Raw genomic sequence first — 11,751 nt, 5'->3', positions numbered from 1 at the left:
TCGTTATATTATTTCATATATGCTCTCTTCTTTACTGCTCGTTATATTATAATATCCACTCATATTTTTACCTCTTGATAAACGTTGACTATGAAAACGGTCTGAAACACTACAAGATATACATGGATAAGACTGAACAAAAGTTTCGAAGACATCTTTTAAACAATCAAGTTTGCTACAAACCACAGAACAGCCTAGTAATCCGGTTTACAACATAAATACCCTGTTGTCCAAAGCCCAAACTAAAAACTTATGACCATCGATTCTGCAATCTAATGGATTGGTTCTTGCATTCCAGTAAAAGCTATGGATGGAACCGAGAATAGCAATGTGCTTGAAAAAGGGAGCTTCAGGCATGAACATAAAACCCTGGGCGACCAAAAATGTTTCACCAGAAGTAATTTCTTTTTGCAGGGACAGAACAATCAATGACCCATCATTCTACGATTTCCCCTTCTTCTAGTCCATCAATGTTGAAATCAGTAGCTAAATTTAGGAGGTCGCAGTTATCATCTGAATCCAGTCCCTTTGCAAATTCACATTCAAAGTTGAAATAATCACCTGGGTTCATTTCCGCGAAAAGATCCGAGTATGTGTCTATCAACTCTTGGTCAAACTCAAGATCCCCGTCTTCTAAGGGATCAACCTGAGGATGCAGATTGTCGGAAACCCCACCCTCCTCTGAGGCTCGCTGACACGGGTTATAGTTCATTTGTTTCATAAGATCAAGAACCTTTGGCTCAAAGGAGTCAATGTCGTCTTCTTCTATTTCCTCTACTCGGGAAGTTATACCATTTGTGCTTCCATGACCATCGTATAAGGAATCATTATCATTAGGCGTCGTGTTTGCATGGTAGAAGTCTTTGATAACTTCAAAGTCATAGCTCTGTGAAGGTAGATATACATGGATCACCGGGTACTCTAATATAACTAGTTTGGCAAGCTGTTGCCTCAAAGGAGCTTTGATGTTCAGCTCCTTGAAAGGAGCCTTTGCACCCTGTGACAAGCAAAAAAGGTTAATATTTTGTTCATAATATTTTCATACTAAGAACCAACAACGATAAGGGAATGATAGTGGGAAATAAAACCAAACCTTTGGGTATAGGCGTATAAAAAGTTTGAGAGAGTCAAGATCCACATCACAAAAAGGCTTGAGCTTGTGAATCCACGGGCCAGGCTTGAGATGATTCTCTATCACCGAGCATAGATTTGTATCTTCACCAACTCTGGGATGGATAGTATAAGTATCAACAGAGACAGACCAATGAACAAAACCAAGTGCCTCAATAAACAAATATGATTACCGGTCCTAGAGAATACTAACCCGTGGTCAACAAGAATCACATCCGTAGAGTGAAACCGCCACTCAATTGTCCACGAGATGAATTTCGTCCTACGGCAAAAAAACCATCAACCGCAAAGGACAGGTCAGGAAGTAGGACTATAGAATCAATTTAAGCTCTGACAAACTTCAACAAACAGATTAACTCGAAAACTTTAACAACTACTATAAGTCTTTATTCCTAACCAGACACTAGAAGGGATAAATAGCACAGCTGAGAGTAACACCAAATAAAAACAAAAAGCCTTGATTTTGATATAACTTATATGGAATCTCATGATTACCTATTATCGTATCGACTCTGATTCTTTTCGCTCTTCAACATTCCACTAGGGGCAAACCATAGCTTTGTTCGGCGGCTAGCAGCAGCATTGCGAAGGCTCCGAAGATAATAGGGTAAATTATAAAAAGGGTATTTGCATAACTGACTACTCCTTCTCCGAGCAGACTCGGCCACTCTTTTTGTTTCTTCAAGCATATTGTAGTCTAACCAATAGAGAAAAATTAATAGAAAGTTGCGTTTACCCAAACGAATTCTCAAAGACTAATCCATGGAAACATGAATACAGGCTGATCAAAATACTCGAAAAAAAAATCAGAACTTTAAAGATTGAAAATTTTCAAAACCAAATTCACGAAATTCAAACTCTAGAGATTCAATTGTACCAGAAAGAAGGAGGTTATCGTCGAACTGTGAGAGGGGAACGAAGTCGGTGAGCTTCCTTTTTCCGGTACAACCTGTTCGCTTCTTGTGGGCTTTCACACAAGAGAGGCCACACGATCGAATCGAACATCCGGGACATTTGTACTTCCAAGGATTTAGCTTGCACTCCTCGCAGACCGAACCTTCCATCTTTGTCTGGAATCAATTTTGTTTGTCCTCGTAGAGGAGGCTCTGGTGGTGGTGGGCGAGCTCAGGGTTTATGGAACAAGAGAGGTGTCGAAATTAGGGTTTTTAAAAAAGAGTAATTTTGGAGGTAAATAAATACAATAAATCTGTTAGGGGAGATGTATGTTTCCAATTTTACATTTAAGTCCACCTATTTATAGTTTCTTTTGAAATATATCTCATACTTGTTTTATTGTGTTGACTTGACCCAAAACAAGCTCAATCATAAAAACTTGAGATTTTTCTTGGTTTTATCCATGTTCAAAAGTCCTGAAATTTTGAGGGCTGAGTTCATGAAACGATGAAATATTACAAACATATTTCAAGAAGAGACATAGTAACAACACAAGGAGGCCCTAACAAACACAGTTAATACAAAGATCTACTGATGTTTTCCTATTATTTATTAGTCGTAAGGGATCTGGATATACGCAGCATCACAGACGAATGGGATATCGGCGTACATGCCCGCAAGTGCACACCGTATGCTTTCCAGGACGGTAAACAGATAAGCAAACGAAACAGCGGTCCAGAAGTGCATCCCAAACTTACCCCAATAGACTCCGAGAGGCATCCACTTGCTAACGGTTCCAATAACCTGAAGAGCGATTTCAAGAAGCATACCCATCACTACATGGAACCTGAAGAAGTGAGGCCATTCTTTTCTTCGCACTATCCCTAGATAAGCTACAAAGAAGTATGCCATGAGGAACCAGCTTGGCAGTCTTCCAATGGCGCCCAAAAATGGGTAGGTTAAGAATTCAAAATCTTCTAGGAACGGGTGGAGATGGTAAGCGGTTTCTGCGTACATCCAAGTTTCGTGCAGAGGCATTAGGTAAGGTAGGCATGCCAAAGTTCTCCACCACCATTGTGGCTTTTTGGTCATTGGAGGAAACCGGAAGCTGGAAGGTACATCTTTTGATGCTCGCGGGGCCAAAAGGGTTTTTCTACGGACAGGTAACACAGGTAATGTACCAGACAGACTACCTTGTTCTCCATTCAGAAGCAGAGAAGACGAGGCTGAGAGATATGACAGAGGCACACCTGAAACAATCAAAGATTGAGTCAAAAAAACAAGAAAAAACAGGAACTTTAAAATACCACAAAGACACTTGAACTAATTTCAGCCTATATTCAAAGTCTTTTAACATTCACATCATTAGAAACTCATTGAAGAAGGGATATATGATTTAAGTATTTGAAACCAAACGAGTAGAAGAAATCAACATGCCTCTCGGCACTCTGGAATGAAGCTCATTAAATGGTGAAGGTGATCCCCACGAGTTCTTTATGACAGACAATGAACTTCGAGCAAGACGATATTGAGTCTGTCCTGATGCAGCAGCTCTGTATGATGATGACTTGAATGCCCGAGAGCTCGTTAGAACATGTGCACTTGGTGTGCTGCATCCAGTTATCATCCTTACCAAACTAAACTACCTATATACAAAAACCAGATAAAAAATTAAAACTTTTGTTTCATCAATCTTGAACAGACGGCTGTAGAATATACAATCTCAACCAATAAACACAAGAATCGTTAAGAGATTCCAATTAAAGTTCGATTCCCTAGAGATTACTCAAGACCAGCTAGAACATTGCAAACCTAAACCCAGCGCTTCCACGAATTATATATAAACCCATAAAGCAAACAAAATCGATAATAATTCTGAAACCCCATAAGATAACTTAAAGGAAGAAGAAGTTACGAACCGAGGCTGAGAACAATCGAAGCTGGAGGTAGAAGAAGAAGAGCAAGGGTTTTATCTATCGCGCATTCATCCTTTGTGAATCCTATCTCCTTCACTCTCCCAACAAAGGGCAGTGGCGATCTCTCTGACTCTCACTTTAACTCCTGTGTTTCAATTTACATTAATACCCTCAGGCCCATGATCGGCCCACAACTTTCGAAACCCTCCAAACGAACAAGAGGGTTTAGCGCAATATTAAACCGTGACCCAAATTTGAAACTTTTTTTTTTTTGTTCTACTTCTTAAAACATCGAATCGACAAATTCCTTCCGCCGTCGGAATGTCGATTCCCGATTCTAACTCCTCCGCATCTGTAACGGTTTCTCCGTCTCTCTCTACCGCTTCCGCAACTCCTGCGAGACCAGTAAACACTACCATACCACCGCCGCCATCTTATCCACCTCCTGCTCAGCCGCCACCGCCGCCTTCTCAGCCGCCACCGCCGCCTCCGACTTACAGACACGTAGCTCCGCTTCGCCATCCTGTTCCGTTACAACAAGCTCATAATAATAACCTCTACGCGCAGTCAATTCCAAACGTACGCCCGAATCAAGATCCGTCGGCGGTTCTTTACCCGTTTGCTCCTCCGGGTCGGGGTCGAGGGTTCGTCGCTGATCAGAGTGGATACCCTCCTCGCCCCGGTATGGTTTACAACCATCCACAATATGGGCCGGCCCAGATTGAATCCATGATGCAGTACATGAGTGGGAGCCATCAGATTCCTCACTTACCACGCCTTGGAGCGGGTTCTCCTGTTGTGTCGGGTCCCAGGAGAGAAAGTCCTCAGTTCCTGCAACCTCGGGTCAGTTTATTTTTTGCACTTGTTTGATTATTTAACTCTGCTTGGTTTGTTTCATTCGTTAATGCTTAGATTCTAGTTGAGTAGTTAAAAGATTGTTGGGGAAAATGCTTCAAGAAACTTTGAATCTGACTTAGTAGATTGGAGTCTTAGTAGAAGTGAATATGACTGTGTGCTGCGGCTGATGAGTATCCATTTTCTTCAGAGTGCTTCTCATTCGAACTGATGCATGTTGTTTCTTGACTTTTGGATTATACAAGTACAACTACTCATGATCATTTGTCAACTAATGTAGGTTGCCCCGCCCCGAGCTTCAATTCTAGACACTAGCAGGAATAGAAAGGCCAGGTGAACATCATATTTCTCTACTTTGATATTATCTTTCTTTTGGTTTCAATGAGAATATATTTTAAAAAAACTTGTTCGAGAAACTTAGTTGCCTTGCTTTTTCTTTTTCCTTGTTATAAGAAGCAGGGAAGGGGCTCTTGTTCTTATTAGAGGGAGAAAGGTAAGCCTACTATGTGTATCTCTGATGTACCGCTCTTTGAGAGTTTGCAAAAGACATATGTTAAGTTTAGATTGTGATACTTCTAACTGTTTACAGGTCAGAATCACTGAGGGAGCTTCTCTTTATTCACTTGGTCGATCGTGGTTGAAAAATGGTTCTCACGTAGGAATTCAGGTTCGCATCATTATATTGCTGCAGTTAAAGTAAACAACATAGATGATTCTTTCTTGATATGTGTTTTTCAAGCCAACCTGTAGTTAAATGATCTTCAATTGCATACTCAAAACTTCTTTCCTGCTTTTACAATTGAGTTTGTGCATCTGCAATCTCTCCAGCGTAATCAATTAGGGTAACCATATATCTGGGACCAATGTAACTTACAGCTTCTCTAATGACAGCCGCAAAGGAGTGGTATGATGAAGTCTTTGCCAAAGCCGTTACCTGTGGATATGACAGAGACAAGTGATCCAGATGATCCAGCTGAAAAATCAGCTGATGAAGACGAAGAGGTTTGTGTTTACTTTTCAAGAACCATATATTTTGTCTGAGCTGAACATAGCGCATTAATCTGATTCTTTCTTGCATTGGCACTAAATGATGTTTCAGCTCTTGCATTGTTACTAAATGATGTTTGATTTAACTCTTTTCTTTGATTATATCAGGGCGAGGTGGCTGTAGAGGAATTAACAGAGAAGGATCTTTTGAAAGGGCACATCGAGCGAGCTAAGAAGATCCGTGCACGGTAAGCTCCACAAGAGTTCTTTTGCTCTTTAGATCTTGTAGTACTTGAAAGACGCAAGATTCAGGGATTAGTTTCATAATCATCAAAGCAGTTTAGCAGGACATTATGGTAATTGAAAAAGGGGATTTTTCTTTGTCTTTCAGATTGAGAGAAGAACGGTTGAGGAAGATCAAGAGGTACAAAGAAAGAATAGCGCTTCTTCTGCCACAATCCGAAGAGTAATGATGAAGAGCAATTAAAAAGGGTAAAGTTTTGTTAGGACGTAGCATTTTATATGACTGTTGTTGATTTAGCATAGTAAGTACCACGTGCAGTAGGTGTGTTCTTCCCTCCTCTTCAATAGATTAGTAGGACTGGACTACTCAATTGAATTGTGTTTGTCATTCTTCCTAAAACAGAGGAAGATGAAGTTGTTTCCGTAATTTTAGTCAGTTTTTTTTTTTTTTTAAACCAATTTGACAATGCAGTTTTCTCCTCTTACATGTCCATATCATCGAAGGGATAAATCTTAAATCATCTTTCTAATAATAAATCTGATTTTAGAAAAAGAAATAAGGAATTAAGAAGATGAGATTTTGTGTAAGTAAACAGCGTGGAAGTCGCTAAGTGGATCAGAGGGTATAGAGAGAGAATAGCATAGGGAAGCGGACAGAGAAGATAAACAAACCCTCCTATTTGATCTCTCTTTCAGTTGCATTGCCACGTCGTCACATACACGTGTCGTCATCCACCGCTAAGATTCTCTTTTTGCCTCATGCTACTAGTCTCACTCACTCTACCGATGGTCTATCTCTCTCACTCACGTTAAATCCGCCATTTGTGTAAAACTCCCCTCACCTTCTTTCTTTAACCCAGAACCATCTAAAAGTAAACATTTTCCCGCAATCACTTTTTTAGCTTTCTCGATTGTTTACACATTACATTTTCAGCTCTCTGTTTCTTTCTTTCACACTAACGCAATTCCAGTTTCTTACTCTCCAAGGAAGAACGGAAGAACCTTCATCTCGAGAAACAGAGGAAAAAAGAACTCAGAATGGCGGGGAACGAGTGGATAAATGGATACCTGGAGGCGATTCTTGATAGCCAAGCTCAGGGGATTGAAGATACGCAGCAGAAACCACAAGCGGCTGTGAATCTGAGAGAAGGTGATGGACAGTTTTTCAATCCGACTAAATACTTCGTTGAGGAAGTTGTTACTGGTGTCGATGAAACCGACCTTCACCGGACTTGGCTCAAAGTCGTCGCCACTCGCAATTCTCGTGAACGCAACTCTCGATTGGAGAATATGTGTTGGCGAATCTGGCACCTCACTCGCAAGAAGAAGCAGGTTCTTATGATTTTTTTTTTTTTGTTTTTGTTTTGGAATTTGTTTCTGAAACGTTTTCAATGGTTGTTACAGTTGGAATGGGAGGATTCGCAGCGGATAGCGAATAGGAGATTGGAAAGGGAACAAGGAAGAAGAGATGCCACAGAGGTTTTATCTGAGGATTTATCAGAAGGAGAGAAAGGAGATGGTCTTGGAGATATTGTGCAACCGGAGACACCTCGTATACAGCTGCAACGCAATTTATCCAATGTCGAACTCTGGTCTGATGATAAGAAGGAGAATCGTCTTTACATTGTCCTCATTAGGTATATTCTTCTTCTCTGTTTGTTTCTCTCTGATTCTTATTCTATTTTGTTAGATCTACTACATATCAAGAGTGTGTTGATTTTATCAGTTTGCACGGCTTGGTTCGTGGGGAAAACATGGAGCTTGGTAGTGATTCTGATACCGGTGGACAGGTACGTTGTGTTCTTCTATGTTTTCAATAAGATTGAATCCGGTGTCTCAGCTTGATTTCTTTGTGAATTGTCAGGTGAAATATGTTGTGGAGCTAGCTCGAGCGTTAGCGAGAATGCCTGGTGTGTACCGAGTTGATCTGTTTACGCGCCAGATATGCTCATCCGAAGTTGATTGGAGCTATGCAGAGCCCACGGAGATGCTAACCACTGCTTCTGCTGACGATTGTGATGGCGATGAAACCGGGGAAAGCAGTGGAGCTTATATCATTAGGATACCATTTGGTCCACGGGATAAGTACTTAAGAAAGGAGATTCTCTGGCCTTATATCCAGGAATTCGTTGATGGAGCTTTAGCTCACATTCTTAACATGTCTAAAGTTTTGGGAGAACAGATTGGGAAGGGTAAACCAGTGTGGCCATATGTGGTTCATGGGCATTACGCGGATGCAGGGGATACTGCTGCTCTACTTTCTGGTGCGTTGAACGTTCCTATGGTCTTGACGGGTCATTCCCTAGGAAGAAACAAGCTTGAGCAGCTTTTGAAACAAGGGAGGCAATCAAAGGAGGATATCAATTCCACTTATAAGATCAGGAGAAGGATCGAAGCTGAGGAGCTTTCGCTGGATGCTGCAGAGCTTGTTATAACAAGCACGAGGCAGGAGATTGATGAACAATGGGGACTTTATGATGGCTTCGATGTAAAACTCGAGAAAGTCTTGAGAGCTCGTGCTAGACGCGGTGTTAATTGCCACGGAAGGTTCATGCCAAGAATGGCTGTAAGTACACCCAGAACTAGCCAGCTTGGAAAAGTTATGATTATAGAGTAAGTTTGAGTGATTAGGTGAGCCCGTTGTGCAGGTTATTCCTCCGGGAATGGATTTCACAAACGTTGAGGTTCAAGAAGATACACCTGAGGGTGAAGGAGATTTGGCTTCCTTAGTAGGAGGAGGAACCGAAGGATCTTCTCCTAAAGCGGTTCCAACAATCTGGTCTGAAGTAAGTTGTCCTATGGAGCTTCATTATCTTCTTTAGAGGTTTGTTCTGCAGATTGTGTTTGATGTTTAGCTGCGTCAACTTTGCAGGTTATGAGATTTTTTACAAATCGTCACAAACCAATGATCTTGGCATTATCTAGACCAGACCCAAAGAAAAACATAACCACTCTTTTAAAAGCTTTTGGAGAATGTCGGCCTCTACGGGAGCTAGCTAATCTTGTAACTGTTACATGCTTTTTCGATTCTCTTAAGGTTTGAAACCAATAATTCTCTGTTTCTGAAGTTCTTTCCCTGTGCTTTGCAGACTTTGATAATGGGAAATCGAGATGATATAGATGAGTTGTCCTCTGGAAACGCTAGCGTTCTTACAACCGTCTTAAAACTCATTGACAAGTATGATCTTTACGGATCTGTCGCATATCCAAAGCATCATAAACAGTCTGACGTTCCTGATATATACCGACTTGCTGCACATACAAAGGGTGTTTTCATAAATCCAGCTTTGGTGGAACCTTTTGGCCTTACACTCATCGAGGTAATGTATGCATATGTGTTATATCATATATGTGTAGTGCTTATTAGCCAGTGCCCAATCCAGTTAAACCAAAATTGAAAAATGCAGGCTGCAGCTCATGGACTTCCTATGGTGGCAACCAAGAATGGAGGACCAGTCGATATACATAGGGTAAGCAAGGTGTCCTGAAACTGAAACATCATTTTAATTGGTAATACTTTTTTCTTTCTCATGGTATTTAAATTCAGGCATTGCATAACGGTTTGCTTGTGGATCCACACGATCAAGATGCAATAGCGAACGCGTTGCTGAAGCTGGTATCAGAGAAGAATTTATGGAATGAGTGCAGGATTAACGGCTGGAAGAACATTCACCTCTTCTCATGGCCTGAGCATTGCCGGACTTACCTGACACGTATAGCCGCATGCCGAATGAGACATCCGCAGTGGCAGACGGATGCAGATGAAATGGCTGCTCAAGACGATGAATTTTCACTCAACGACTCTCTGAAAGACGTTCAAGATATGTCTCTGAGACTCTCTGTGGATGGAGATAAACCATCGTTGAACGGGTCTCTTGAACCAAATTCTGCTGATCCTGTTAAACAAATCATGAGCCGGATGAGGAAACCTGAAATCAAGAGTAAGCCGGAATTACAGGGGAAGAAGCAAGTTGATAACTTGAATAGCAAGTATCCTGTTTTGAGGCGCCGGGAGCGGTTGGTGGTTCTAGCAATTGATTGCTATGACGACAAGGGAGAACCGGATGAGAAATCTATGGTTCCGATGATTCAGAACATCATCAAAGCGGTGCGATCGGATCCCCAAATGGCTAGAAACTCTGGTTTCGCTATTTCAACTTCGATGCCGCTTGAGGAATTAACTCGCTTTTTGAAGTCTGCAAAGATTCAGGTGAGCGAGTTCGACACATTAATATGCAGCAGCGGGAGCGAAGTGTATTACCCAGGTGGGGAAGAAGGAAAGCTTCTTCCGGATCCTGACTATTCCTCGCATATTGATTACCGATGGGGCATGGAAGGGCTTAAGAACACGGTGTGGAAACTGATGAACACTACAGCCGTTGGTGGTGAGGCTAGAAACAAAGGCTCTCCGAGTCTTATTGAGGAGGATCAGGCATCGAGCAATGCGCATTGCGTTGCGTATCAGATCAAAGATCGTTCCAAGGTAAAGTTGTTTACCGTTTTGCGGCTTTACCGGTAGATAACGCAGTATCTAATTAGGGTTTCATGCAGGTGATGAGAGTGGATGACTTGCGTCAAAAGTTACGACTTAGAGGCCTCCGTTGCCATCCGATGTATTGTCGGAGTTCGACGAGAATGCAGATCGTTCCTCTTCTTGCTTCTCGATCTCAAGCTCTCAGGTCCGTTGATTATAACCAAATTGATGATCTAATAATTGATGATCTCAAGCTCTCAGGTTATGTTTAATTTTGCTCGGGTGCGTTAATCTAATAATTGCGATTTGATTTATGGGGTGAAGGTACTTGTTCGTGCGGTGGAGGTTGAACGTGGCGAACATGTACGTAGTGGTTGGAGAACGCGGCGATACAGACTATGAGGAATTGATCTCCGGCACACACAAGACTGTGATCGTCAAGGGGCTCGTGACATTGGGCTCTGATGCTCTTCTCAGGTCAACAGACTTTCGAGACGACATCGTTCCATCGGAGAGTCCTTATATCGGTACTATCAAGGCTGATCCACCGGTTAAGGACATAACCGAGATATTTAAGCAGCTCTCCAAAGCCAGCGCTTGATTCAATTGGCCGGTTCGACCATGTAGATTGATTTGTTATTTCTTTCTTTTTTCTTTTCTTATTTTTATTCTAAAGATACACTTTGTTAAATTTTGGTATTTTGGTTGATCATCAAATATGTGATGATTTACAGGTTTCTATAAAATAAAAGTTACAAACAGTGAAGTCAAGTCTATTTTTTTTTTTTTAGCAGGATTATGCAATTATCTAAACCCATAGACTGCAATGGTGGTTGACTGGTTCGGAAAAAAAAGAAATTAGAAGAATAAGTTTAATTTATAAAGATTTGTGAAATTTTAAAATTAAACTTTTACCATCCAAATTTTTGAAACATCGTAACCCTAAAAATTCTTTACCATAGTAATAAGTTTCTTCCATTAAACTCAATGAATTTATAAGATTTTATAAATATGAATCACTAAAATAATGGATTTTTTTAATAGATATGTTAGGAGGTGGTATTCATAAAAATAATCAACCGGTCGGTTTGATTGCGTGAACCGACGTCGGTCTGTCGCGACGGTGATTCGAAGAAGCTGTAATTAATTTACTTTTGTTTAAATTAACGAAAAATAAAATAAAAAATTTACATTTTGTCGGCATCCGTGAGAAAGACTCCAATTAAAGAGAGAGAGTTTAATGGATATAAA

At 41.0% G+C, this 11,751-nt stretch overlaps 3 protein-coding genes across 7 annotated transcripts; 2 read left to right on the top strand and 1 right to left on the bottom strand.

Moving 5' to 3' along the window:
* Positions 1–64: 64 nt before the first annotated feature.
* On the bottom strand, positions 65–4,076 carry LOC104739024 (uncharacterized). Its single transcript, XM_010459259.2, has 8 exons — positions 3,945–4,076; positions 3,463–3,671; positions 2,700–3,275; positions 2,009–2,188; positions 1,627–1,828; positions 1,325–1,393; positions 1,094–1,226; positions 65–997 (listed from the first exon to the last, which is right to left on the bottom strand). Exons 2-8 carry the CDS (start codon positions 3,650–3,652, stop codon positions 437–439), a joined length of 1,911 nt encoding a protein of 636 aa, XP_010457561.2. The 5' UTR covers positions 3,653–3,671; positions 3,945–4,076; the 3' UTR covers positions 65–436.
* Positions 4,077–4,203: 127 nt separating this feature from the next.
* On the top strand, positions 4,204–6,508 carry LOC104739019 (uncharacterized). 3 transcript variants are annotated; one of them, XM_010459251.3, is made up of 7 exons: positions 4,204–4,784; positions 5,077–5,129; positions 5,250–5,289; positions 5,386–5,463; positions 5,688–5,798; positions 5,952–6,031; positions 6,175–6,508. In XM_010459251.3, the coding sequence occupies exons 1-7, from the start codon at positions 4,263–4,265 to the stop codon at positions 6,251–6,253; spliced, it is 963 nt and encodes a 320-aa protein (XP_010457553.1). In that variant the 5' UTR covers positions 4,204–4,262; the 3' UTR covers positions 6,254–6,508. The 3 variants fall into 3 exon arrangements, with proteins under 3 accessions (XP_010457553.1, XP_019091896.1, XP_019091895.1); XM_019236351.2 differs by having other exon boundaries at positions 4,214–4,784; positions 5,256–5,289; XM_019236350.2 differs by having other exon boundaries at positions 4,214–4,784; positions 5,253–5,289.
* LOC104739022 (putative sucrose-phosphate synthase 3) lies at positions 6,175–11,261 on the top strand. 3 transcript variants are annotated; one of them, XM_087484093.1, is made up of 12 exons: positions 6,175–6,275; positions 7,014–7,358; positions 7,431–7,663; positions 7,753–7,816; positions 7,891–8,592; positions 8,675–8,812; positions 8,899–9,030; positions 9,116–9,346; positions 9,434–9,496; positions 9,574–10,509; positions 10,578–10,705; positions 10,825–11,261. In XM_087484093.1, exons 2-12 carry the CDS (start codon positions 7,065–7,067, stop codon positions 11,099–11,101), a joined length of 3,198 nt encoding a protein of 1,065 aa, XP_087340219.1. In that variant the 5' UTR covers positions 6,175–6,275; positions 7,014–7,064; the 3' UTR covers positions 11,102–11,261. The 3 variants fall into 3 exon arrangements, with proteins under 3 accessions (XP_087340219.1, XP_019091893.2, XP_087340218.1); XM_019236348.2 differs by lacking the exon at positions 6,175–6,275 and adding an exon at positions 6,578–6,898 and having other exon boundaries at positions 6,998–7,358; XM_087484092.1 differs by lacking the exon at positions 6,175–6,275 and adding an exon at positions 6,833–6,898.
* Positions 11,262–11,751: the final 490 nt, after the last annotated feature.

This window comes from Camelina sativa, chromosome 14 (assembly GCF_030686135.1).
Source record: "Camelina sativa cultivar CO46 ecotype springtype chromosome 14, ASM3068613v1".
Lineage (NCBI taxonomy): Eukaryota > Viridiplantae > Streptophyta > Magnoliopsida > Brassicales > Brassicaceae > Camelina > Camelina sativa.
This window is presented reverse-complemented; position numbering and strand designations above follow the sequence as displayed.